Here is a 27,489-nt window from a genome sequence, read left to right as displayed (position 1 = left end):
AAATACTTTTGATAAGAAATAATTATATTTGATTAATAAATTTTAAAATACTTTTAAAAACTAATTGATATTTGGTCAAGTTATTTAAAAATGTTTTTAAGTGTATTTTTCTTAAAATGCTTTCCGGGAAAAACTTCATTTTTAGCTTTTGAAAAATAATTCCTGTTATTCATAAAAATGTTTATTTTCTTCTAAAAACTTCACTAATAGCACCTCTTTTTTTAAAAAAATAAACATTGTTAACCTCATAAAAACTTGACCAAATAGACTATTTATTTCTATTAGAAAACATTTCAGTAAGTTCACTACCCTTAAATAAACCATTATAAACGCATCTCAAATTAAAGATTTTTATTTTTATTTTTCATGTTGTAGACTGTCCCATCACGTATAGATTAAAGAATTTAAACTATACCATCCTTAGATTTTTTTTTAAAAAAAAAACAGGAATGTTAAAAGGTTTGAATCCCACTACAAAAATAAAATATTCAACATCTACCATTCTACTTTATTCCTTTTATAAAAATAAAATAAAATAGACAACACTTTATTCCTAATTATCAACCCATCTTCAATTATTCCAAATATTTTTTCCATTTCAAAGTTAGATTGATTAGCGGGTCCCGCTTAATTTAATTTGTTGTAAGTAGTATATGATTATAAAATACAAAATCAATTAGAAAATCAAGTGTTTAAAATCACCTTACTTAAGGGTTCAAAAGAAATAAACGAGACTTCAATTTAAGACTAAACTTATTTAATACAGATCGAAGAAATATATTTGTCCCTTTTCTCAAATGAAAATACAATAACTTTGCACTTAATTATAAAGAAATTAAGGGAAATAAACCTTAATTTGTATATACACTTGCAAGACTAATAAATCATTGGAAAACTACATGCTAGCTCGCTAAGCTTCTAATCTAATTGAGTATATGTGATACATTCTTCTTCTCGGTTCCTTCTTTCATAACCAGAGCTCAGAGAAGGAAGAGATAAGAGGGCCATATAAAAAATGTGGTCAGGAATCCATAATAGATTCCGATCACAACGACTAAAGATACATATACTAAGGAAAATCTAAATATATTACTATTTTTTCTACCAAATTTTGATTGTAAATTAATTAGATATCACACCTTCACGTTGGAGAGGTTCAATCCTTACTATGACTTCTTGTACTGCTGCCTCTGATGATGATGAAGTATTATTACTAGAAGAATTGCCACCATTAACAATTTTTTCACAAGTCTCAATGAGGGAGTGCCTACAAGTAGGGCAAGAAGAGTGTGAATTGAGCCATTTATCGATACATCGAACGTGGAATCCATGGTTGCACTTAGGTAGCACCTTGATTTTGTCTCCAACTCCAAACTCTGATAAGCAAATGACACATTCAGAGTCGAGCCCTGGATGTTTCAGTTCAGTAGTAGTGTATGTTATAACCGGAAATGTCTTGAGCGCTTTTTTCTTGATCCCTCTATTGACTAATTTTGTTGAAGAAGAGTTGTTGTTACTTGTATGATTTGAGGATGGATCGGCCAATATTAAGCTAGAACACTTAAATGCACATTTTATGATGGAATTCAACACAAGTGAGCAAATTAAGGCACATACAAGTACAGCCAAGACCATAATAACATTTGCATCAATTGTGTTGACTCTATGACCAAGTGGTGGATGATCCATTGTATCGTGGCGGATTCCGGCTGCCGGTGGTGGCGACATGGTGGCTTCCCGGAGTAATCTTCTTGAGTAGTGGAAGTTCTCCATGAATTTTTGATTTTTTTGGTAATTTTGAATGTGTTTTTTCTTTGTATGAGTTGTTCTTTGTTGGATGAATTATTGAAGTCCTTCTTGAAGGGGGTTTATTATATAGTACTACTAAATATTATAGGGGTAACATGTGTAAATGTGTAGAACAACTTTTTGACTAGTAATAATGTAAGGATATTATTATTATTTTGTTACTTTATGTTATTTGATTGATGAATAATTCAAAGTTCTTAAGCCATGTTTTATAAATAGTTTTAAAGATAATTAACATATGTTTAAGTCTTAATTATTTTTCGTTTTCAATTTGGATACTCCACTAAGACACTTTGATTTTGTAAAAAGATAATGGTTTGCCCACTCAAGAACCGGACCCCATTTCCATTGTCGACTGCCGACTAGGCTGCCACGTGAATATGACCATTTAATAATCGACACTCGAGAAGTGAAACATGATTATTATATTTTTAGAACAGAAAAAGTAAAAATTGAGTAAATCAAGATAGTTAAACCTTTGTTTTGATATTTTTTTTATTGATATAGCGAAATGCTATTATAGAGATAATATAATATGAAACAACATGAAAGATCGATGTTGATAAAAAAATATATATAATTATTATAGTGAAATATTATTATGAACGGTGACTATTATTTTCAATATTTTATGTTTAAGTAATCTTGAGTAATTACTCTCATGTTGGATCAAATGTTGTCTTGTGTCTACATAATGATCTTTTGATTGCAATATTATGTTCAGGTTATATATCTTTAATTAGCCGTAAAGTATACGTATCAATTTATGTATTAAATTAAAGTGCTAGTCATTTTCCTTAATTATATACTATGATTAGCTGTAATTTTGTTTGAAGACACAAATAGAGAAAACAAAGGTTGTCAATATCATAATTAATGAGAAAAGCAACAACATGTTGAAAAATTGAATCATTCTTCTTAGTTACAATTGTTGGATTATATTCTTCTTCTTCTCTTCTTTGAAGGGATAATAGTGTGGGAAATCGTATAATATTACTAACGAACTGAAAATTTAGATAGTTAATCAATTCATCTACTAAGATTCTTCGATTTCACTAATGGTACTTTATTTGTTGTTATACTTTTTTGTTTCTCATAAAAGTACCCTATCCACTTACGGACAAGAGTACACTTGTAAAGTACTATACCTATGTTGATATTATTATCTCACTTTAAAAAAGATAAAAGAATGAAATCTAGTACATAGATTTTATCAATAGAAAAGACACAAGGACGGATGTTTGAGTTCGACTGAATTCAGTTAATTTGGTTTAAATTTTATACATGGTTTAAAATTGAAATCATTACATATTTACAAATTATTAATTTAAAATTTAGTAACTTTAAAATTCATAAAATTTAAATTCTGATTTGCACACGTTTATTCTCGTGATAATGTGTTGATAGTGGATATAAAAGGACAATAACAAAAAATTGTAGTAAAGGATAAGAAGATTTACAAAAAAAGCACTAGAATTGGAGCTTAAAAGAATATATTTCCCACTCTAGAAAAATAAAAAGGATGATTGATAGTGATATGATATAATGTTCAAATAATATACCGTCTCTTGATTAATGTAAAGGGGCAAATTGGTATGGATAAGTTTTCTCACTTTTTCTGAAAAATTCTTTTTCTAGGTGGATAAGAATTATATGTTTGTCAACTAGAAAGATACTTTAATTAGAATTATTGTTATTTTGGTTGAAAAAAATATTATATATATTTATTTAACATTGAAAAATGAGGTACTTGTAGATGTACCAGAAGGTTCTAGAGGATAATAACAAAAAGAGTTATTTGTGTACCATATAGTTCTAGAGAATAATTACAAAGCAGAATATTTAGAGTGTAAAGCTCAGTAATACAATAAATGAAAAAAGAGGTGCGGAATCAAATTTATGAGGAACTATTCATAGCCGATGATTTATCGATAATAATGATTGATGAATATTTAGAGTGTAAAGCTCAGTAATACAATAAATGAAGTAAGAGGTGCGAAATCAAACTTATGAGGAACTATTCATAGCCGATGATTTATTGATAATAATGATCGATCATGATATTCATAGCCGCCCACACCCCTTCTGCATCCTAGGTGTGGAGCCAAATAGAAGTGGCAATGGAACTTTACTACTTAATTAGTGCATATAGACAATGATTGAACTATTTACAAGTGCAAAGGCATTATAATAAGGTGAGGATCATGAGATAGCTGGGACCCTTTTGACTTTTTTCAATTTCTTTTTTTTCAAGTAATACTATGCGCTCTTCGTCTTAAACTATTTATCGTAATTTTTAAAAATAATTATAAAATTAAGAAGAGGATTTTGAGTATGAATTCACTAGATGTAAGTCTTATTAATTATTTTCTTTTAACTTTAGTGGGATTGGAAAGTGGCTTTTGTTTCATCTTTTATCAAGTTACTTGAATCAAAATACTTCAAAAATAGTACAAGCAAGAAATAGGCTAATTCAATAATCTTTTGCTTAGTTCCTCATGGAGTCAAACTCATTAATATGAATTAAGAAGATAGAACCTTAAATATTAATTAGCCTCGAATATAATGTCCATATGAAAAATCCATGACAAGCAAACATATCTTGGTTAATTGATTTCTTAATTTTAATTATCTAAAGTAAGTTAGATAAGATCAAAAAGGTATATAGTTAATTGATATCAAATTTTAGGATGTTACTTAACCAATCACTCATAATAAATTTCATTTTCAGTTAATTTAACTATTGATCTTAAAGAGGCACCCTTTCAAAATGACCATTACATACTCGTAAAGTTGGTTGAGTTGGTGCATCATGTGATAATTCAGGGAGATAAAAGATCCCAACCCCCTGCCAACACCTTCTGAGCTCGTCGCACTACACTTGCCTAATGCGGTTTATATCTTTTGTGTAGTTTATGAGCTATTGTACAAGCGCAGATTTATTCAATGAGAACCCAAAAAATAGCTATGGTAGATTTCCTCGAGGTTAAAACAAAAATAAAATCACATTGCATTATATATCACTATGGCGTCTAAATGGATAGTATTTAAACTAGCTAGTATAATACCTTGCTAAAAGAGAAAAAAACAGAAAATGAATGGTAGGGTTTGATTTGAATCGTACTACTTAATTTCTAGTGTAATCCTTTATTTATTTATTTTTGGTCAGAAAGAGTAAATAGCATATATAACAAAAAGCTTACAGGGTCATAAGTGTTAAGAATTCATCACCAACTTAATTATTTACTTAAGATAAGTCAAGAAAAATCTAGAATATTCCGAAGTTACAGAGAATTGAAGAAAGATCTCTAGAATGAGTATTTTAGAGAGAATTAAGTAGTTGGAGGAATATTCTAGAATAGAGTAGAAAAATATGCTTAGCTCACCTCCTATAAATAGAGGTGGTCCATTAGAGTTGTAAGTAACAAACTAAGTAACAAACCAAGGAATTAAGCAAGAAAACAAGAGTGAGTGCTAAGTAAAGAGTGTTGCTGAAGCAAGCAACAAGTTAGTGATCAAGATTGCAAGACCGAAGCGTGTCCTTACTTTGATATAGTAAAATTCAAATTGTGAGAAATCGATTGTGCCCATCGTCTCAAACAAACAATATTCAACAATAAGTTTTGGCTTTGCCACTACAGAAATAACCGAACTAGCATATGATGTACGTACAACCTGTCTAGCTGAACTAGTATTAAACATAGACCTACTGGAATGGGACGCAGCCTGCATCCATTTGAGTTTGTGGATATATAGTTATTTCAAATCCATTACGATTTACGAGGTAAGATTGACTAATTATCAAATAAAGTTTTAGCTTAATTAGAGATTCTTGTGGTTTGTAACTAAAGGAATTAGATAATCTTCTTGGATACATAATTAAAGTTCTATGTTTAAGTATATTACTTTTGAAAACATAAAATGGTGGTTAACAGAGAGCTTGAAAAGGTGTAGATCTAATTTCTCCTTTCAACACTTTATGTAATAAAATGCGGTTAAACATACCCTCAACAATTTTAAAAAGCGCAAGGCGAAAAAAAAATCTCTAAATACATGTTATGCCCTATAAGACACAAGTTTAGTTTTAGAATATTATACGTTAAGAAATTCATACACTCAAGTTATGTCTTATAGAGCATAACTTGTGTTATGCAAATTTCTTTTGCCTTAAGCATAACTTGTACGTTGGAGCATAAGTTAAGTAGTATGAACTTCTTAAGGCATAAAGTTCCAAAACTGAAGTTATGCCTCGTAAGGCATAACTTGTGCCTTGGGACATAAGTTCAGTTTTAGAACATTATGCCTTAAAAAGTTTATAAGTAAAGAGGACATACCAAATAATGGGGAAAACATAGCATAGCATTCAGAAAACAAGAAGTAATAACAATAACCAAACAATGGGATAACCAAAGCTTAGAGGGTAGTGTCCAAAAGATTACAGGAATTAAAAGTGTGGACTTGTTGTATTTCCAAGCAGATTTTTCAGTAAATTAGTCCCAAGATCACATGTATCATTGTGGACTAGGATAAACCTAAGTGGACTCTGATGCCATACTCATGTCAGATTCTCCAAAAATGCGCTACTTTTGGAGATCAATCCGACATGCACCCATTGACATTTCTGAAGAGTCTGAGCAACATAGGGATAGACCACTTCCTAACTCGCTAAAGAGGAAGCATGACTGTGTCCATTAGGAAGAAGAAGTCAAAGTAAAGGAGTGTTGTGGAAGAGTAGAATCGAAAGTTTCAAGTTTGGTGCTTGCTAGTTGATAGGCTTCAAGTCAGAATTCTTCATGACAAGTGTGCTACCATTCATAATCAAAGTTGAAATCTTGATCACCCATTGATGAGAAGTTGTCATCCTGATTTGTGAATGGATCAAACAATGGACCAGCAAGAGAAAAAGTAAGATCGAGGTGATAGAACTCTTGAAGATAATCTTAAGGGATTCTGCACAAACCATCTTTGGTTCCTACTATGATCAAACTCCATTGGATCAGTTAGGAGGAAACTTTTTGGTGATTTCTGTTTTTCAATTTCTCTGTATCACTAAATTTGGTACTGAGATACAATTGCAGCAACATACACAGTGTAATCCCAAGTGAAGTCCGGGAAGGGTGATGTGTACACAAACCTTAATCCTACCTTGTGAAGACGGAAAGATTGTTACCAAAGACCCTCAGTTCAAGTCAAGCAACACAAAGCAGGTTTCAAAAGGAAATGTTGAAAATAATAGACAAAAGAACAATGACATCCGGAGGAGATGCTAATATTTCATGTTATAATCATGATGTTGTCCTGTAGACAGTAAGCCACATATCCTAATGTTTGACGAAATGCATGACAGAGATAATGTGCAAGCACCAAATATGTGTCACGGTTCGTCCCCTGTATACATTCAAATCATTTGAGTAGTATTAATCCTAAATATGCCAAGGGGAGACAGAGGGGAAGGAACATTAACGTAATAGAATAGAAAGGAACATAGTTTACTATAGGCTTCAAATTGAGGTGAAGGCGGCTTGTTAATTCTCAGATAACAGAGTTTGAATAAGATCAAGTCTATCAGACTCACTTTTCTTTCAGCTCGAAAGACATGAGCTTACACAGAGACTACTGTAGGCTATTAAAGGGCATAGTTTGTGCACCATCTCTTAAAAGACATGTCACTTGTCTCACAAAAGAGTAGATACGATGCTACACTTGCACAAGAGTACCCTTTAGCACAAAAATGTAACAAAGCAAGTAAATTATTTCAAAGGATAATCAACTTAATTAACACCAAGTATGGCATAGATAGTGCCAAAGAGGAAATTAAAAAGGGTGTCTGAATAAAAGAAAGGCATTGAGTTTCAAAACAAAGTATCTAAATCTTTAGCGAGTTAAATACCATGTAGAAAAGGCAGCATCTGAGGCGTAAAGTTAGTGATGAGTGTCTGAAGAACTGCCCGATCACCAGTATAAAGCCAAGATGAGGGTGGCCAGAAAATATCTGCATATTCGAGGAAGGATATCAAAGAACCAAGTTTACCATCTTGTAAGGTAATGATACCTGTGTGTTGACCATGTAATCCTTTATATCTAAGTTTCACTTCTTCGCTAAGGTCATTTCCCAAGATGTTCACAGGTATACCTCCATTCACATAGTAAATGCAGTTTCCTCTGCACTGATCACCAAAATCTGATGACGAAACAGAGAAACAACAGTCGTCACCAGCAAAAACAATTCGATCACCCAATGTATGCACTGCAATCCACTCATGTTGTTCTTCATCAAGCCGGTAAATCTTAATTTCCTTGGGACTTTTCCATGAAGGTTGAGAACCATGCAACTCCGTCTTACCATCAGTATCTAAAAACATATCAACTAGAAACAACTCCCCACCTGATTCCACCAGTCGTTTCTTACTACCCCATCCATTAAAAATGCTCGAAGATAATCCCTTTACGTTGGAAGATACATTGGTCTCGTTAAACGAGGAGGGGTCATACATTATGGTCTCTCCATAAGTATCAACAGCATAAAAATCCCCCCTGTACACAATAATATCGACAATCTTAGCACTGCGATCTTTCAAGGCAGTCCATTTCTCATCCCCTGACTTAAAACACAATAAGTGATCCCAAATACTAATTGCCAGTAAAGAAAAATGATTAGTTTGATCATTCCAAATAAACAAGATTTTATTAACTAAAATCTGTAGTTCACATTCACGGGCGTAAGGCTTTAAGATCCACTGGACATGATATGATTTAAAAACTTGAGAAAGGCGGAAATCTAGTGAATTCAATTTCTTATCGGGAAAACCCTTGAATACTGTGTTGGTTAGAAGATTCAAAATCCTTAATTTTCCGTCTACTGTTTTCACAACCTTGACCAACCAGGGTGTGTGAGGAGGATGAGGAAGTTGTAAAAGATAAACAGTACTTTCAATTAAATAAAACTCAGATTCTTTATGAAAATCCTGAGTCATTGTTATCTTGGGTAAAGGCAGTTTGATGGGAAAGAGAGATTTGGAGATTTTAAAATTAGGAGAAATTGCTGAACGCCATGAATTGCAGACTGCACGAAAACGGGTGATGTCAATATGGCTGTCGAGGGATTCACTGATTTTTTCAACAATTTCTTTCGGAAGATCAGACCACGAAGCCATCTTACTTTCCCTGCCCATTTGCTTTCACCATAAAACCCTAGCAAAGCTTTTTTCCCAATCGCAATTATGAGCGATAGCAAAGCAATTAAGTGCAAAAAATATAATTAATTTCTGATATGGCGCTGATGTGGCGGTGAGTATAATATATCATATATTATGAGAATGGTGTTACACATTTCGGGACAGTATTAAAATCACTTTCAAGTAATAAACGTGTGTAATACATAATAAATATGTAATTCAACTTGGTTTGAGCTAACATTTATGTTCTTAAATTTTGAATGTGCAAAATAGACAGTTAAACATGTATAAAATTAAACAAATAGATATATTCGTTCTACATGTCAATTTTGTGTCCAACGAGTCGTCCTACGTGAATTATGTCACATGGGATGTGTTTCTAATTGTGTTAATCGAGAAAACAAATCTTAGTATTTCTATATGTAGTATGATTTGTATATTAAAGTTCCAACTATGCACGCTACTAATTGGTTTCTTAATTTTAATTATCTAAAGTAAGTGAGATAAGATCAAAAAGGTATATAGTTTGTTGATATCAAAATTAAGGATGTTACTTAACCAATCACTAGTAAATTTCATTTTCAGTTAATTTAAATATTCTTAAAGAGGAACCCTTTCAAAATGACCATTACATATTCGTTATGTTGGTTGAGTTGGTGCATAAGGTGATATTCTATAAGAGAGGTAAGAGATTTTGACCCCCTGCCAACACCTTCTCAGTTGAGCTCGTCCCACTACACTTGCTTAATGTGGTTTATATCTTATGTGTAGTTTATGAGCTATTGTACAAGAGTAAGTTTAATCAATGAGAACCCAAATAATAATAGCAATTGTGGATTTCCTTGTGGTTAAAACAAAAATAAAATCACATTGCACTGTGGCGTCTAAATGGATAGATTTTAAACTAGCTAGTATAATTATAATACCTTCGTAAAAGAGAAAAAAAAAACAGAAAAGAATGGTAAGGTTTGGTTTGAATCGTACTACTTAATTTCTAGTAAGTAGAATTTTTATCCATCAACACTTCAAGTAATCGAATGCGTATAAAAATACCCTCAACAATTTAAGAAAATATTCTCCACACACATATTATGCCCTATAAGGCATAAGTTCAATTTTAGAACATTATACTTTAAGAAGTTAATATACTGAACTTATGTCTTATAGCACATAACTTGTGTCTTGCGAATTTGTTTTTCCTTAAGCATAACTTGTGCCTTGGGGCATACGTTCAGTAGTATGAACTTCTTTAAGGCATAAAGAAGCAGCAACATGTGCAGAAGCCAAAGCTAAGGAGAGTTGTGGAAGAGTAGAATAGAAAGTTTCAAGTTTACCATCTTGTAAGGTAATGATACCTGTGTGATGACCATGTAATCCTTTATATCTAAGTTTCACTTCCTTGCTAAGACCGCCTACCAAATAATCTTCAATGGCGTAGGCATAGTACTTTGGCGGACACACTCTCATAGTTAAAATTGAAATTTCCAATTTTAAGTTTCAAAACATAGTGAGATTCCACTTCCCATATTGGGCTAAATGGCATTTACAAGACTATTTATGCCAATACAAGTAAAATAAAGAATATTTTGCAGTCGTGCAGTCTGCAGTTCATATGAATTGCAGAGTGCACGAATTTGGAGATTGTCAATATGACTGTCGAAGCATCTGCTTATTCTTTCAACAAGTTTTTTAAGCAAAAAACAATGAGCCTGTTCGGAGTCCTTGCGTTTGGCAACCCTAAAATATCATTTTTGTGATTTGCACCTATTTTATTTTTCTTTTATGACTCGCACACTAAATTATTTTTTTGGTCTCAACCACATAAAAGTTCATCTTATACAGATTACTGATTTCGATTTGAATAAAACTGCAGTCAAGGCTGACAAAGGAAGAAAATTGAAAAGTTGTCAAAGGAAAACTTCTTGGCACATACCAGACACCATCAAGGCTAATTAAAAACGTTCTACAGCATGTTAACTGTCGAAGAGAAGATGTAATGCTGCACTTGCACAAGAGTACCCTTATCTTCTCAAAGGCAAAAACACATATTTTATAAACTAGTTCTTGGACACGTGTAGTTCAAGATATATAAATTAAACTTTATTTTTAGTTTTTGGAAGTATGTTAAGTGGCTTGAGCTGAGGGTCTCTCGGAAACAGCCTCTCTACCTCTATGAGGTAGTGGCAGGGTCTGCGTACACTCCACCCTCCCCAGACCCCACCTAGTGGGATTTCACTGGGTATGTTGTTGTTGTTGTTGTTGGAAGTATGTTAAGTGGGGACTGGGGAGGGTGGTGTGTATGCAAACCTTATCCATACCTTTTGAAGGCAGAGAGATTATTACCAAAAGATCCTCGGCTCAAGTCAAGCAATACAAAACAGGTTTGAAAAGGAGATATTGAAAATAATAGAGAAAAGAACAATGACATCTGGAGGAGATGCTAATATTTCATGTTAGTGTTACTGTCCTACAACTCCTAAAAGCTACAATTGATTCTTTTTATGCATAATACATAAACATGATACACTGATTCTTGTTCGCGTTACTATTATCCAACACTTTTGGTTATCAATATTGATCTGGAAACCTCATTGGCACATGACAAACACCATCAAGGATATTAAAAATGTTCTGCAGCATGCACATTAACTGTCGATGTCAACAATTAATAATATAAACAAGTCAATCAATGAACGAATGCATTAGTTAAATGGAGTATTGAAGTGCATGTGAATAAAATAAAAGAAAGGCATTGAGTTTCATAAACAAAGAATCTAAAATCTTTAGGTCATTGATACCTTTAAAACCAAACCTTCTTCATGTAGGGCCTGTCATTAAATGACCTTACATGTCTATCATCAATTACAGAACGCAAAAGCTTTTTAGAATCTGCCTGATCATCGTCAGTAAAAAGCCAAGATGGAGGTGGCCATAAAATATCTGCATATTCGAGGAAGGATAACAATGAACCAAGTTTACCATCTTGTAAGCTAAAGATACCTGTGTGATGACCATGTAATCCTTTATATCTAAGTTTCACCTCCTTGCTAAGACCACATACCAAATAATCTTCAAAGCCGTAGGCATAGTACTTTGGCGGAGAAATTCTCATATTCACAGTTATACCTCCATTCACATAGTAAATGCAATTTCCTCTGCACTGATCACCAAAATCTGATGAAGAAACAGAGAAGCAACAGTCGTCACCAGCAAAGAAAATTTGATCACCCAATGTATGCACTGCAATCCACTCATGTTGTTCTTCATCAAGTCGGTAAACCTTAATTTCTTTGGGACATTTCCATGAAGGTTGAGAACCATGCAACTCCGTCTTAACATCAGTATCTAAAAACATATCAACCAGAAACAACTCCCCACCTGATTCCACCAGTCGTTTCTTACTACCCCATCCATTAAAAATGCTCGAAGATAATCCCTTTACATTGGAAGATACATTGGTCTCGTTAAACGAGGAGGGGTCATACATTATGGTCTCTCCATAAGTATCAACAACATAAAAATTCTCTTTATACACACTAATATCGACAATCTTACTAGTGGGATCTTTCAAGGTAGTCCATTTCTCATCCCCTGACTTAAAACACAATAAGTGATCAAAAATACTAGTTGCCATTACAGAAAACTGATTGGTTTGATTATTCCAAATAGGCAAGGCTTTATTAAATAAATCATATCCGAGCAGACAATGTATGTGATAGTTTAAGACCCAATGCACATGATAGAATTTACAAACTTGAGAAACACGTAAATCTAGTAAATTCAATTTCTTATCAGGCAAATCATCGATTACTCTGTTGGTTAGAGGATTCAAAATCTTAACTCCTTCGTATGCTGTTTTTAGAATCTTGACCAACCATCCTGTGTGAGGAGGATGAGGAAGTTGGAAAAGATAAACTGTGCTTTCGATTAAATAACAATGTGATTTGAGATCAGTTGTCCAGAACATGGGTTGGTGGGGGAAAGGCAGTTTGTAGGGTAGTTTGATGGGAAACTGAGGTTTGGGGATTTTAAAATTAGGAGGAAATGCTGAACGCCATGAACTGCGTACGGCACGAATGCGAAGGATATCAATATGGTTGTCGACGAATTTACTAATTCTTTCAACAAGTTCTTTCGGAAGATCAGACCAAGAAGCCATCATATAAAACCCTAGCAAAGCTTTTTCCAGTCGGAGTTAAGAATGACAAAGTTGAATTACAATCCTAACTAATTGAATAACATTTTTAATATCCGAATGAGAAAATAAAAAAATTAATTAGTAACGAATTAATGATTAATTATACTTCTCATTAATCAAGGACTGTATAACAAATAGCATATTGTATTCCTTGTTATGCTCCAAACCAGTTTCTTTTCCTTATTGCATTTTTATTGATTTGCATAAATTATGAAATTAATGATTTAGATCATTTCTTTGATCTCTTCTTATAATTAATTTGGTAATTTACTGGTATTTGGGACTTTGTTTAGAATTTGATTTTTTAGTAATTTTATTGATTTTTGTTTTACTACTGGATTTATGTGCTTGATTCTGATTTTTTTTGCGTGTATTGATTTTGATCTTGTTGGAACTCAAGATTTTATAATGATTATCAAAAAATTTAAGTACCTTCTCAATTGAGCTCATCGCACTGCACTTGCCTAATGTGGTTTATATCTCTTGAGTAATCTGCAAGTTATTGGATCATCATCGTCGTCATCATCATCATCATCATCACTGCTAAAATTTACACCACCATCAACAGGAAATGGATACCTAAAACTACCACCACATACACAATCATCTTCAAAGTCGTCATCGTAGTACTTTGGCGGTAACTCTCCCAAGATGTCCACAATTATACCTCCATTCTCATAGTAAATGCAGTTTCCTCTGCATTGATCACCAAAGTCTAATGAAGAAACAGAGAAACAACAGGCATCACCAGCAAAGAAAATTCGATCACCCAATGTATGCACTGCAATCCACTCATGTTGTTCTTCATCAAGCCGGTAAATCATAATTTCCTTGGGACATTTCCATGAAGGTTGAGAACCATGCAACTCCGTCTTAACATCACTATCTAAAAACATATCAACTAGAAACAACTCCCCCACCTGATTCCACCAGTCGTTTCTTACTACCCCACCTCTTAAATAAGATTGAAGATAACATCTTTATGCTGGAAGATACGTTGGTCTCGTTAAACGATGAGGGATCATACTTTATGGTCTCTCCATAAATATCAACAGCATAAAAGTTCCCCTTATACACAATACTAACGAGTTCTTTCGGAAGATCGGACCAAGGTACCATCATTGCTTCCATGGATAAACCCTAGCAAAGCTCTGTTTGTCGACGATAATATCAAAAACCGCACTTTTTTTTAGCAGCCAAAGGTTAAATAAAATTTTTTTAGTTTATTACGTAGCTAATGATCAAAAACACGCCTAACCTAAAGTATTCCAACTTTTGGAGTTTCGGTGTAGAGATTTTTTTTCTGAACTATAGACCCTCAGTTCAAGAAAAAATAATTCAAAACAGTCGAGTGATTACCTGCCAATTGAGGTAAACTGTAAGTGTTTGTTTATGTATTACACCACTATGTTAGCATTGTGGTAAATTTTCTCTCCTCCGTAAATTTGGATATATTATTCTTGACAAATTAATACTATATCCAAAGTCAGTTTGTATCCATTCTGGTTTTGTGAGATTTTCAATCATGTCAAGATTTATAAATTTTCGTGATTTTATGGTTTTATTTTGATGCTCTATATTTTGCAAGTCTAAGATTGTGAATACAAATGTTAAAGAATAACATCTTTCTAGTCGCTAAGTATTCATAAATAAGATAACTCTATGCAAAAGTTTGTTGATCGTCAGCCACAAACACTCAGGGTATCATACAACAACCAGATAAAGTGTTGTAAAGACTCCGTTTGCTATATTTTGAAAATACATACAAATACGCCACTTTTGTAATGGCGAATGCACCTAACCCCAACTATTAACGGAGGAGAAAACTGTTCTATTTCATATTAGTTCAAGAGCAATTTTGAACTTTTTCCCGTACATAAAAACCTTTTTCCTTTACTTCAAACTTCAAAGATATCAAGATCAGGAAACTACATTGCACACTATCTACATTCTACACAACCATACAATTTCAAAATATATAGTAATAGATAGTTTATATTAATTAAACGCCACCTGTTGATACAAAAGAGTTGCATTTACCTCACTCATTTAAAATTCTGAATTCGTCTTTGCCTCACCAACTAAAAAACTATAAGGAGACAACGAACATGTTATAGATACATCTCACAAATTTCTATAGATCAAGAACAACAAAGTGTGCATCGAATCAATCCATTCTCATTACAAATAAGACACCTCCTAACTTGTCCTTCATCTTCATCGAAAAATTTCCTGCTACCATCGCAATTCGAGCAAGGCAAGAATCGTACATCCCCACAACCTTCACAAATATAACCAATTGGCCTTAAAGGAATCCCTCTTAATAACTTCGGTAATTCACCAATTTCATTCAATTGCTCGATCAATTCAGCACCTCCAATGTATTTCCCTTTGATAAAAACTTGTGGCAATGTCACAATACTATTGTTGTTCTTCTCACCTATAACATTTTGTAATTCCTTCCTATACGCGATGTGCATCGAGACATCTCTTTCATCGACTTTAACACGATAGCTTCCTAATATCATTTTCACTGTGTAACAATCCTCGAATGTCCTTCGAATTCCACGTATACTCGTGAAGTAAATTACCACACGATCCACTGTTCCAGGCAATAACAGAGTGTTTGAAATCAATGGCTTTGAATGCTTGGTTTGAGGTTTTGGAATCGAGGATCGATGATTTTCCTTACGAGAATCGAAAATTGAATACAACTTTTTCACTTTTCCTTTGAATGAAGTTCCAACCATGGATCCTAAAGGTGAGCAATGAAGCTTTTTAATGGAGCCATTACGTTCGATCGAATGAGGTGAAGGGTAGAGATACAAGGGCTTTTCAGGGAATTCAATCGAGTTTCTCGGGCTGTGTATAGTCCTTGATCTATTGAATTTTGATGATGTCTTTGCTTTCTGGATTTCTTGATATTCAAATTCATTTTCCCTATGATGATGATGATCCATCATAAAGTAAAAAACTCTCTCTAATTCCGGGGTTATTTCTTAATAATAATATATCAATGATCCAAAGGGACCGAGGAATTAAGATCTCTTGACCACCTGGTATTTTTAGATCTCGTATGTGTAGAAATGAAGATCTCTTGACCACCTGGTCTTTTAAAATCTCATATGTGTAGAAATGAAGATCTTTTGACCACCTGGTATTTTCAAATCTCGTATGTGTAGAAATGATGATATTTTGACCATATGGTCTTTTCAGATTTTGTATGTGTAGAAATGAAGATCTCTTGATCACCTGGTCTTTTTAGATCTCGTATGTGTAGAAATGAAGAGCTCTTGATCACCTGGTCTTTTTAGATCTCGTATGTGTAGAAATGAAGAGCTCTCGTAAAACAAACATAAACCTAAAAAGAAAAAAAGATTGTACGTGGCCTACAAAACCAAAAGGTCAATGTATGTTAAGGAGAATCGATATGAAGGCGAGCGATAAAAAACAATTAATCAATCCTGGGAATGAAATAAATATAAGATATATGATAGAAATAGTTGAAAGATAAATTTAATTTTCTGAAGATCAAAATCAGATATGAATGATGAGAGGATAAAGATATAGGTAGAAATTTTGATAAAAATGTTTAAGAAGATGCAGGGTGGCGGGGGTAGCTTTCAATGAAGAAGTTATATATATATATATATATATATATAAGAAAAAATCTATATAATATAAGAAAAACTGTTGTTTTAAAAAAGGTGCAAAAAATGCTTTGGTAGTGGGAAAATAATTTGTTTATGAGTCAATGGTACAAAAATTATGTTTTTGTACCTTGAGTTTATTGAGTTGTATAGGATGGAAAAGAATTAAGATTTTATTTGTGTCACACTTTTATCTCTCTAGAAGCTTATCTCCTTAATTTATGGATTATGATTTTCTTAACCCTTTTATAGGACATCCGATAAAACTGAAACGATAAAAATGATACTCATTCTAGTTTATCTTTTAGTTTGTAATCTCCACATAATAATTCTGTTTGAGTAATATTAGGTCTTGGACCTAATTTACGCCCTCAAAAGTTAGCTCATGAGGGAGACTGATTGTTCAAGTCTTATAAAGAGACCTCTCATCTCAGTAATCATCAATATGGACCTTTATTCATTCTTCAACAGCCCACCCAAGCCCAGGGACCCCATCTCACGCCCAATGTTGAACATCTGGTGCGTGGACAACTTTTAATTTGGGGGTCTACATCGATGGTTAATGAGATGGGTGGTCTCTGGACTTGGACAACTCTTCTCTCGTGAGCTAGCTTTTGGGATAAAGATAAGAGTATCAACTCCTTGAAGTTGGAGCTCGAAAAGGCGAAAAAATGTGATCTCAAGTTGATAAAGAAAGATCCTAGTTTAGGAAAAGTGAAAAGAGGGACTTAGTCATTTAAAAGAATTCAAGATTCGTGCGACGTATTGGTTTTCTGATTTTAGGTGAATTCAAGAATTAGAAGATGAATTGGAGAACAAGAAGTTCAGAGTCAAAAACACAAGGCCGTTTAAACAAATCAAGATTGAACTCGAAGAATTCAAGCTCGAGATTGCTTCTCGTCATGAAAAGATTGAATCTTGGACACATGTTCCAAGAAAAATGGCAGTTATCTTAATCATTGTTGAAATGAGGAGCCACAGCTTTGGATAATGAGATGAGTTTGCTAAAAAATGAAATGAAGTTGGCAAAGGAGGCGAAAGAAAAGAGCACAAAGGCCTTAAATGATTTAGCATTAGCGTTGAAGGAAGTTGCTTCCGAAGAATCTGAGATGGAAGAGAAACTTAGTGAAAAAAGAGGCTGCAAATATGAAAGAGATGATCAAATGTACTAAGGCCAGAAATAAAATGTTATTGGATAAAGCAAAAAAGGAAACAAAACTACACAGGAATACAGCAGATCAGAGATTGAAACTAGAGACAGAGGAGTCACTATTGGCTTGGAATTGGAAAGAGACAAGCCTCATCGCGTGTATAAGCGAAGCTGAAGAAATGGGACGAGCTACTAAGCTCAACGAGTCCCTTAAATCAGCGGGACAAACAACTAAAGCAGCAAGGGAAGACAACTGCAGACTGAGAGACGTCTTAAAGCAGGCTACCAATGAAGCAAATGCTTTTGTTTATAGACAGTTAGACACAGCTTGAAATTGTACAGTTATTTTGTGGCAGAATACATAGATAGACACTTAAAGCACTCCAACTTATTAGTAGGGTGTTCTAATCGATCGAATATATTAACTCATCTACACATTAACATCTTCTCCTACATTTGAGAAAAAAGATGAGATCTTTCAGGCTGTACAAAATCTAAGTTGTGTTATAAAATTTGAAAATACGAAGTGATAAAACAGATTGCTTTGAAAATGAAGCTCAATCACATGGAAGCAGTGCTGATGGTGATTTTGGAGATGGCCGACACTGTGAGGGTGCAATTACATGGTGATGGAAAATCCAGGGTCGGGTTGAAAATGAGCGGGGAGGAGATGAAGAATGGAGGTTGGGTTGCTGTTATGGAATTATGGTTAAAATAAGGAAGAAGATCTCTTTTCTTGTATTAGACATGTGTCATTAGCCTTTCGTTTGCTTCTCTTCGATGGAAGTTTAATTTTCCTTGAATGTATCCTAATTTTTGGCCTAATTCTTCTTCTGATGATTGATTCAACCTCCGTTCCATGCCCCGCTGCTTGTCAATCACATCGGAATTCATTCATTTGACGCATGATTGGCGATTGAAATGCACACATCTGGTCAGCTAGCTTCGGGTGTCTGTGAGACATTTTTGGGTCGAGTTGAGGTGTCTATATGATCATTTGATAAGTTGGAATGCTCAACTAACAGTTAAGACCAAGTTTAAGTGTCTATCTATGTATTTTGCCGTTATTTCTTCTTTGATGTTTCTATAAGACCAAACTATGCTACAAAAATATGATCTTTTTTTTTGTTTTGTTTTCCACTGGTGTCCGGTGTGTTTTTAGCTGAGTATACTAAAAGAAAGAAAAAAGAAAAAATAATCTATTTTAACAACCCTATAATAACTACGCCTAAGTGCCAAATAAGTTTGAGAATATTTTCTCTGTTTTGTGTAACATAGCCTTATAAGCTTGACTTGAAAGATTGACTCCTATTGACTTGGCCCTTAACAATATAAAGAAAATTAATAGCTGACTTTTAGCCCATTTTGTGATACACAGCCCAACTAATGTCAACTATGAAGGAAAAATGGACAGATTCTTTTTTCTTTTTTCCTCGGTACTAATCTGTTTTCACATTAATCTTGGGTGTTTTTGATAGGAAGGAAAATGTTTTCTTAGAAAATATGTTCTAGAAAAAACAAGTGGATTTCTTACTTATTTTTTAGTATTTGGTAAATAAGCAAAAAACTGTTATCTCAAGATAATTTGTAAGTTAATCAAGCAAAATATTATGGGGGCATAATACATAAAAATACCCTTTAATTTGGCATCAACTGGCATCTATACCCTTCAACTTTGGGTGTGCACAAGTATGTAGTTGAATTTGTATATAATTGAATAAGTAGACACACATGTCCTACCTGACGTCCTACATGAAAAATTGTGGTCCTACATGACGTCCTGTTGAACTTTATAAAAGTTTAATTGCCTACTTGTGCACATCCAAAGTTGCAGAGCACAAATGTAAGTTGAGGCCAAGTTAAAAGGCACGTTTATGTATTATGTCATAATAGGTGGAATGTGGGATAGGGAGTGAGGTTCCGGCTAGCGGGGTGAGATGGTCAAGGGTTGGGGGTTGACGGTTGGACGGTTGAATTGAATCTAATTAGGCTAATTTAGGGGTAGAGAATACGAGATAGGGAATATGGATTCTTTCGCATCTCGATAGTGAGTGGGGAGGAGACAATAAACTTGAAAAGTCACTCAAAACTTGTTTTCCTAGCAAAAATATTTTGACGGACTAGACATGAGAAAATAGAAAATATATTGTGGAAAATGTTGTCCTCTGTTAAAGAATGACAAAAGTCCCACATCGGTGGTTAATGAGATGGGTGGACTCCTTATAAGGCTTGGGCAATCCTCATCCCTTTGAGCTAGCTTTTGGGGTGTGAGTTAGGCCTAAGACCTAATTTAACATCCTCCATGCTTAACACACCCCTTATTACTACTTATTTTCCTCCTCAGTATTAATCTGTTTTCACATTTTGGAAATTATAGTCTATTCTTTTCAGCATTTTATTTGTTTTGGTGCTATATAATGGTGTAACTTTGATCTGTCAAAATACCACACATACATATCTCACTGTCCAAATTCCTTTTTGAAGCATAGTAACAGCATGGAGAAGCACATTTTCTTATTGATTCTTCTCTTTCTAGTTCAATTTTCTGTATCATTTGCTAACTCAAATGTGACAGACAAAGAAGCTTTACTAGCTTTCCGAAATCTTATTACAAGTCCTATTCATTTTTTGGCCAATAATTGGACCAACAATACTTCTTTTTGCTCTTGGTTTGGTGTCAGTTGCAGTCCAAAAAGGCAAAGGGTTGTAGCCTTGGATCTTTCTAGTTTGAATCTTCAAGGTACAATTTCCCCGTCTTTGGCTAATTTGTCCTTTCTCGGAGAGCTTAATCTTGGGAACAACAACTTTCATGGCGCCATCCCTTATGGCATTGGCCACTTGCCTCGCTTGAGAGTCATTAATATTCAAAACAATCAGCTCGAAGGAAGTATTCCAACAAGCCTATTTCAACACCAGAAAGTTCAAAAGATTTCATTGGCTTTCAATAAACTCAGTGGTGAAATGTGGAATGGGTCATGGTATGTACCAGAACTCAAGGTCTTGTATCTCACCAACAATAGTCTCACAGGCATAATCCCGCCTTCTATTGGAAATGCCACGAAGTTGATGAACTTCAGCTTGTACGGTAATAGAATCAACGGCAACATTCCGAAGGAGATTGGTAATCTTAGCCAACTTGTAGAGTTGTCCTTGGTTGATAACCAATTAACCGGTCCCATTCCTGCAACACTGTTTAATATATCATCGCTACTTACCACATATCTGGCACTCAATAGCCTTTCTGGTCCTCTCTTGCTTGATGAAGGGAGTATCGTGTCAAATCTGAAGTATCTAAGTGTATCTAAGAACCAAATTTCTGGTTGCATTCCTTCCAACATTTGCCAACTCACAGAGCTCAAAGGGTTGTCCATATCTTACAACAAGATAACTGGAGATATACCCAAAAATATTGGTTGTTTAGCTAAGCTCGAGGTGTTCTATATCGGAGCTAATGCACTAAGTGGGACTTTTCCTGCTTCATTGGGAAATATATCCACTCTTGAATATCTGGATTGTCCAAACAATTGCATAGGGGGGCAAGTTCCTCCAGAATTAGAGAAGCTGTCAAATTTGAGGCAATTAAACCTTGGCCAGAATTATAATATTATTGGTTAAATTCCGAAGGCTATTTTTAACATGTCCTCTTTGGAAATGATTGCTTTCAATTTCAACAACCTCTCGGGTAGAATTCCAGCCACTACAGGTCTTCATCTTCCGAACCTTGAAAGACTTTACTTGTCTAAAAATCATCTCGAAGGGGAAATTCCTCCGCACATCACAAATGCTTCCAAACTTAAGACATTGGAGCTAAATAGCAACTTTTTCAGTGGCAGTATTCCAACTAATTTGGGAAATCTTCGTGAGCTGCAAATGCTGCACCTAGATCATAATCAACTTACCAATGAACCAAGAGAGCATGAGTTGCGATTCTTCAATTCTTTGGCAAACTGTAGGATGTTGCGAGATCTAGATATGAGTACCAATATGTTGAATGGTACTCTGCCCGATACTATCGGAAATCTTTCATCTACTATTGAATTCTTTGCAATAATAGATGCATACATCAATGGCCCCATCCCCACAGGTATAGGCAACATGAGCAGTCTAATATCTCTAAGCCTTCATGGAAACAACTTGGTGGGAAGTATCCCTTCTGAGATTGGTAAGCTTAAACAACTCCAAGGACTATATCTAAATAACAATAAATTGCAGGGACATATTCCAGAGGCGGTATGTGGTTTATCTAATTTGGTTCAATTAGTTCTAGATGGTAATGAGCTCTTTGGGTTAATTCCAGCATGTATAGGAAATTTTAGCATGCTACAATATATTTCGTTGAGAAATAACAATTTTGCATCAAAGCTTCCTTTGAGTTTTTGGAAGATGAGTGGCCTTCTCCACCTAGACGTGTCACGGAATTCTATAGAGGGAGAAGTTCCACTAGATGTTGGAGAACTGAAAGCCATTTTAGGTCTATATCTTTCCCATAACCACTTTTCTGGCAAGATACCAAACAGTTTGGGGGAACTCCAAAACCTGGATTCTCTTGACCTGTCAAACAATTCATTTTCAGGCCAAATTCCATTATCCTTTGCCAACTTGATAAGCTTAGTATTCATGGATTTATCTGTAAATGCCTTGTCAGGTACTATTCCTAAGTCTTTGGAAAAACTCTTGTATCTTAAAGCCATCAATGTTTCACTTAATGAATTAGAAGGTGTAATACCTAGTGGTGGTGTGTTTGCAAATTCCACTTTGCAATCATTTCTTGGTAACAAAGGCCTATGTGGAATGCACATATTGGATGTTCCTGCTTGTGCTGTCACTAATCTTGGACATCAATCAAAGTTTAAGAAGCTTGTGCTAAAAATTGTTATTCCAGTGGTTACTTCATCCTTTCTAATATCCTTGTTTGCTTCAATTTGGATAATGAAACGACAAAAGAAGAGAAAGTCCAAAGACGTGGAAAAGGTACCAGAGGTCAAGACACATCAATTAGTATCCTATCACGAGATTCAAAGAGCTACAAATTATTTTGATGGATCAAATTTAATTGGTGTGGGAGGTTCTGGCTCAGTGTACAAAGGTACATTATCTAGCGGAGTTGTGGTTGCAATAAAGGTTCTAGATTTGCAAAATGAGGAAGTATGCAAGAGGTTTGATACTGAATGTGAAGTGATGAGAAATGTTAGGCACAGAAATCTTGTATCGGTGATTACTACTTGCTCTAGCGAATACATTAGAGCCTTTGTCCTGCAGTATATGCCAAACGGGAGTCTTGAGAATTGGTTGTACAAAGAAGATTGCCACTTGAACCTTCTTCAAAGGGTTTCCATAATGTTTGATGTGGCTGTGGCTGTTGAATATATGCATCACAGACATCACACTCATATTGTTCATTGCGATCTAAAGCCAGCCAACGTTCTTTTGGATGAAGAAATGGTGGCACATGTTGGTGATTTTGGAATTTCCAAAATCTTAGCTGTAAGCAAGTCCATGGCACATACCGAGACATTGGGCACTCTCGGATATATTGCACCAGGTATACTAGTCTCTTTCTTTTTTACTACACAAATTATAACTAAGCCCTTCCAAAATCTAAATAAAAAGCAAGTGTTTGTTTGTTTTGTTGTTATATTTTATGAATAATTTTTTTTCATCTTTTGTTCTTTTAAGAATATGGCTTGGAAGGAATAGTGTCCACTAGTGGCGATGTCTACAGCTATGGTATCATGCTAATGGAGGTTTTGGCAACAAGAAGACCAACTGATGCAGAGATATTCAACGAAAATCTTGGCTTGAGGGAGTGGATAAGGCGAGCATTTCCAAGAACTATCATAGAAGTTGTGGATGCCAATCTTTTTCCTGAGGAAGAACAAATCACTTCTAAAAGTGAAATCTGCATAATTTCCTTGATAGAATTGGCTTTAGATTGCGCAAAGGAAAGGCCAGAGTCAAGGATAACCATGAAGGATGTAGTCAAGAGGCTTAACAAAATCAAGAACACATTTTTGGAAATATAAAGTTAATTCCTGGTTTCTATAGTAAAGTCATCGTCGTATAGTACTACTTGGAGTCATGTATTGTTTGTGCTTTAGAGTGTTGCATTTCCCTCATTTTGTGATTTCATATTTGAGTGGTGATTATGGTTTTGAGTGTTTTGAAAATTATGTATGTGTTTGTTGCAGTACTATTTTGCTTTCTGTTTGCAAGCTTGAAAATATATATATCTTCCGCGTTTTTTTTCCTCTCCTTCGTACATTTGATTCATTACCTTCTTCTGTTAGGGATATTTACATAATCAAATCACTTCAAGGACAATTAGAAGTAACTCTCTATACTATATATTGCTCGATAATCACGACTAGTTATTAATCTAATATAACTGGAAAAAACTGTGTAAGAATTCTTTATACTATAATTTAGTTTATTATGTGCCTTTAACAGCAGTAATTTTAACTAAAAAGGGGCAAATGTGCAGACCTGTTTTGGAAACTATTATTAAAGACATCATATACTTGGTGCCAATTGTGACTTAAAGCTAAACAAACCATAATATATTGTGACTTATTAGTATCTTCACCAAGCATGCTCCACGTATAGTAAAAAAATAATGTAAAAATGTGAGAAAAATTCATTAGGAAACAAAAAAATATTTCATCTTTAATGCAAAAGAGGCATGGATTTGGAATAATATAGAAGTGAAAGAAGCATGGAGTATCTAGTAGTTAGGGGTGTACAAAACCGAACCGCAAGTACATAATCAAATCACTTAAAGGACAAGTACAAGTAACTCTCTATAATACATATTCCATCTCTAGTCCAGATGGAATAGAAGGTCAAATTACAATTCAAATGAAATTGAAATAATCAAATCCCACCTACAGCTGATCCCAGACATGTCTGTTGACTACAGCAACCATAGCATTTATTTTTCAAAAAGATGTTACCATTCAATTCATCATGACAGCATTTACAACATACCAATGTAATTCCACAAGTGGTATCTGGAAAAGCTAGAGAGGTTATTTCTGATAGACCCTTAGTTCAAGTAATTTACAACATTTGATGCATAAGCTAGATATGTACTATCACTCACCTCTTTTTCAGATAGTCATAAGGAAGCGCGAAGTAAAAGAACACAAAGCATCAACTCTCCCACCTCCATGTGTGAGATTCAAGCATTGCTTTTGAAACATCAGAAAACAGGCAGTTAGTGGATTGTAAAGCAAATAGGATGTTTAACTCCCGACTTTTTATAAAATCGTGAATAAATCTCATTTGGAAACGTCAAGGTTCATAAAGGATAAAAGAGGCATGTTAAAAGGCATGCACATAAAGAAACAGTCATGCATCAGTAAGGTTGGGAGCTCCACAACAGGCATTAATCTGAGGAAACAAAAGGTAAAGAAAGAACATTTTCCTATATCATAATAAAAATTTGATATTCAGTTCCAATGAAGAGTACAATCCAGAAAACAAGAGTTCATGGTTTAGCATCACATAAATTTGAATGAGAATCAATGTCGAAAAAATGCCAACTTGAACCATGGAAGGAACGAAATAAATCATCTGAAAAAGGATCAATGGAACGCTCTTTTACAAACTGCCTGATTGCTACAATTTGCTTCCTAGAATCAATGGGAAGCTCTTTTACAAACTGCCTGATTGCTAGGATATGCTTCCTAGAATCAGCAAGTTTAAGGATTTTGCACTCTGACACGTGTTGCTCATACGCCTCAAAACTGTTTCCAAACAGTGTCATATTACTCAATAGATCATGCCTCCAATTTGCCTCTAGAAGATTCTCATATAGTTCAGCATCACAATGTGGCATGAAGAACATCGTAGGTCTTAAAGCTTGCCGTCGACCCTGTTCATTGACTGTTAGGACAGAACAACCGAGAGCTGTCAGCACCCTAGATTCTGCCAGAGAGATCACTGGATCAAATACCTCTACCTCCCCAATCCAACTAAACATTCTTTTCATTAAGATTGCAAGACTAAGCTGTAATCTAGGAGGCTCATACGATTCTATGCTACCAATTCCATATATTACCATCTGCATCTTTCCTTCTGAGCCCACAGCTTTTAGAAACCTATCAAATATTTCAGGGGTTTGTAACTGATCCAAAAATTTCAACCAGAAGGAAGAGCTCTCGAGTTTCCTAATGCAGGTTTGTATTTTCTGCATCAATTTAGATTCTCTCTCTGGATTGGTCTCAATATCTGCTGGAGTCCACAGTTGTTCTTGTTTTTGTCGTTCGTGAATGATAACTTTATGAAAATTTCTTTTCTGTTTTCCACGACGAGGCAATACAACAGTCCAATCTTCGGCAGGGTTAGGCTTGTCAAGAGCTGGTGTCTGTGCTGATGAAGCCATTCCTCTATAGCTACTTGAGAATGACACAGACTATGTTTGAAATATGTCGTTAGTCAAGGACCTAAAAGGAAAATATATATTAATAAGAGTGAATATTAGAATTCTAACTTGAAATTTCCAAAGGCCAGTTAGACAATTAAAACTCACTTATTAATGACTCTTTATTCTGAAGCTTTTAGCAGACATACAAAAAAGATACAAACCACTACTCGACATGTATACAGAAAGTTCTTCTACTTTTTGAGGTTTTCAAGACTTTTTTCATAATGAATTAATAATGTTTGTTGCCCTACGATTGTCGTATGAGCTGTTAGGAGAAAAGGAATACAGATTCTAGAGAAAGCTGTAAGATGATCTTTTTCAAAGTCATAACAATATGAAAAGAGTTTACACATAACGAACATAAACAGAAATATAAGCACAAAGATAACACATATTTCAGTTTTAGTATTTACTATTACTGTATCCTAACACACAATGTCTCAACTGTTGTAGCACATTGGATATACACAACGATTTAACTTTTAGTAGCATATCATAACACCTATAACTCAAGAATGAAAGATTACAGCAATAACGTTCACTAGAGATCTTAATGCAAATCGTCTATCAATAATGGATAATTGAACTTCCACATCTTGAGATAGTTCACAAACCAAAGAGTAAAAGCATAATGTGTCATAGGCTTCTCAACACACTTTGTTATGTAAGTACTTCGACAATATCCTTTCTATATCATTTTGAAAGAGAAAAATCATCATTTTTGCTCTGACGTCTCATTCTTTAAATTTGGAGAAGAGCTGCAATGAGTTATACTCATTACGCCAATTTATCTCATCACCTCATTTACGACATTTATAAATGCTAAGGGAGGAAGCTGTTACTCTAAGTTACAGAACTCATTTATACTTTTGGTATGATCTACAGTTTTAGGGGAAGTGTTTGAAGCTATCTTTCACAGAAGGATAATCCATTCCATTGGTAGAGATTAGAGAAGCAGTTCTACCAATGAAATCTAAATAGTGGCAGTAGTTTTTATGATTGTTGGCTTATTTACATTGTCTTTCAGTCCAAATCATCCTGGGAAAGCTCGTGCATGTTGTCCATGTTTGTAGAACCATACA

The 27,489-nt window shown here is 34.4% G+C and overlaps 7 protein-coding genes and 1 pseudogene across 7 annotated transcripts; 3 read left to right on the top strand and 5 right to left on the bottom strand.

The window, feature by feature from the left end:
* Positions 1 to 730: 730 nt before the first annotated feature.
* LOC125835659 (RING-H2 finger protein ATL78-like) lies at positions 731 to 1,811 on the bottom strand. The gene has a single exon (XM_049514771.1). The coding sequence runs from the start codon at positions 1,771 to 1,773 to the stop codon at positions 1,123 to 1,125; it is 651 nt and encodes a 216-aa protein (XP_049370728.1). The 5' UTR covers positions 1,774 to 1,811; the 3' UTR covers positions 731 to 1,122.
* A 5,880-nt stretch (positions 1,812 to 7,691) lies between these two features.
* On the bottom strand, positions 7,692 to 8,963 carry LOC125835691 (F-box protein SKIP23-like). The gene has a single exon (XM_049514799.1). The coding sequence runs from the start codon at positions 8,961 to 8,963 to the stop codon at positions 7,692 to 7,694; it is 1,272 nt and encodes a 423-aa protein (XP_049370756.1).
* A 2,821-nt stretch (positions 8,964 to 11,784) lies between these two features.
* On the bottom strand, positions 11,785 to 13,143 carry LOC125835690 (F-box protein SKIP23-like). Its single transcript, XM_049514797.1, has one exon. The coding sequence runs from the start codon at positions 13,141 to 13,143 to the stop codon at positions 11,785 to 11,787; it is 1,359 nt and encodes a 452-aa protein (XP_049370754.1).
* Positions 13,144 to 15,290: 2,147 nt separating this feature from the next.
* LOC125835651 (uncharacterized protein At5g39865-like) lies at positions 15,291 to 16,146 on the bottom strand. Its single transcript, XM_049514763.1, has one exon. The coding sequence runs from the start codon at positions 16,143 to 16,145 to the stop codon at positions 15,324 to 15,326; it is 822 nt and encodes a 273-aa protein (XP_049370720.1). The 5' UTR covers position 16,146; the 3' UTR covers positions 15,291 to 15,323.
* Positions 16,147 to 17,277: 1,131 nt separating this feature from the next.
* LOC125835689 (uncharacterized) lies at positions 17,278 to 18,314 on the top strand (annotated as a pseudogene).
* Positions 18,315 to 18,532: 218 nt separating this feature from the next.
* On the top strand, positions 18,533 to 21,597 carry LOC125835688 (probable leucine-rich repeat receptor-like protein kinase At1g35710). The gene is made up of 2 exons (XM_049514796.1): positions 18,533 to 18,690; positions 20,664 to 21,597. The coding sequence occupies exons 1-2, from the start codon at positions 18,533 to 18,535 to the stop codon at positions 21,595 to 21,597; spliced, it is 1,092 nt and encodes a 363-aa protein (XP_049370753.1).
* Positions 21,598 to 21,618: 21 nt separating this feature from the next.
* LOC125835686 (receptor kinase-like protein Xa21) lies at positions 21,619 to 24,037 on the top strand. Its single transcript, XM_049514795.1, has 2 exons — positions 21,619 to 23,524; positions 23,659 to 24,037. The coding sequence occupies exons 1-2, from the start codon at positions 21,619 to 21,621 to the stop codon at positions 24,003 to 24,005; spliced, it is 2,253 nt and encodes a 750-aa protein (XP_049370752.1). The 3' UTR covers positions 24,006 to 24,037.
* Positions 24,038 to 25,387: 1,350 nt separating this feature from the next.
* On the bottom strand, positions 25,388 to 27,268 carry LOC125835685 (protein SENSITIVITY TO RED LIGHT REDUCED 1-like). Its single transcript, XM_049514794.1, has 2 exons — positions 27,260 to 27,268; positions 25,388 to 26,395 (listed from the first exon to the last, which is right to left on the bottom strand). Exons 1-2 carry the CDS (start codon positions 27,266 to 27,268, stop codon positions 25,469 to 25,471), a joined length of 936 nt encoding a protein of 311 aa, XP_049370751.1. The 3' UTR covers positions 25,388 to 25,468.
* Between the last annotated feature and the right edge of the window lie 221 nt (positions 27,269 to 27,489).

Source organism: Solanum verrucosum, unplaced genomic scaffold (assembly GCF_900185275.1).
Source record: "Solanum verrucosum unplaced genomic scaffold, falcon-dt-bn FXZP01000128.1, whole genome shotgun sequence".
Taxonomy (NCBI): domain Eukaryota; kingdom Viridiplantae; phylum Streptophyta; class Magnoliopsida; order Solanales; family Solanaceae; genus Solanum; species Solanum verrucosum.
This window is presented reverse-complemented; position numbering and strand designations above follow the sequence as displayed.

Excerpts from the sequence above, each read along its gene's own strand:
- LOC125835659 (XM_049514771.1), bottom strand. The coding sequence starts at position 1,773 with ATGGAGAACTTCCACTACTCAAGAAGATTACTCCGGGAAGCCACCATG.
- LOC125835691 (XM_049514799.1), bottom strand. The coding sequence starts at position 8,963 with ATGGCTTCGTGGTCTGATCTTCCGAAAGAAATTGTTGAAAAAATCAGT.
- LOC125835690 (XM_049514797.1), bottom strand. The coding sequence starts at position 13,143 with ATGGCTTCTTGGTCTGATCTTCCGAAAGAACTTGTTGAAAGAATTAGT.
- LOC125835651 (XM_049514763.1), bottom strand. The coding sequence starts at position 16,145 with ATGATGGATCATCATCATCATAGGGAAAATGAATTTGAATATCAAGAA.
- LOC125835688 (XM_049514796.1), top strand. The coding sequence starts at position 18,533 with ATGAAGCTCAATCACATGGAAGCAGTGCTGATGGTGATTTTGGAGATG. Across the intron at positions 18,691-20,663 it reads GTTGCTGTTATGGAATTATG|TTGCAGTCCAAAAAGGCAAA; the intron begins GTTAAAATAAGG and ends GTTTGGTGTCAG.
- LOC125835686 (XM_049514795.1), top strand. The coding sequence starts at position 21,619 with ATGTCCTCTTTGGAAATGATTGCTTTCAATTTCAACAACCTCTCGGGT. Across the intron at positions 23,525-23,658 it reads TCTCGGATATATTGCACCAG|AATATGGCTTGGAAGGAATA; the intron begins GTATACTAGTCT and ends TGTTCTTTTAAG.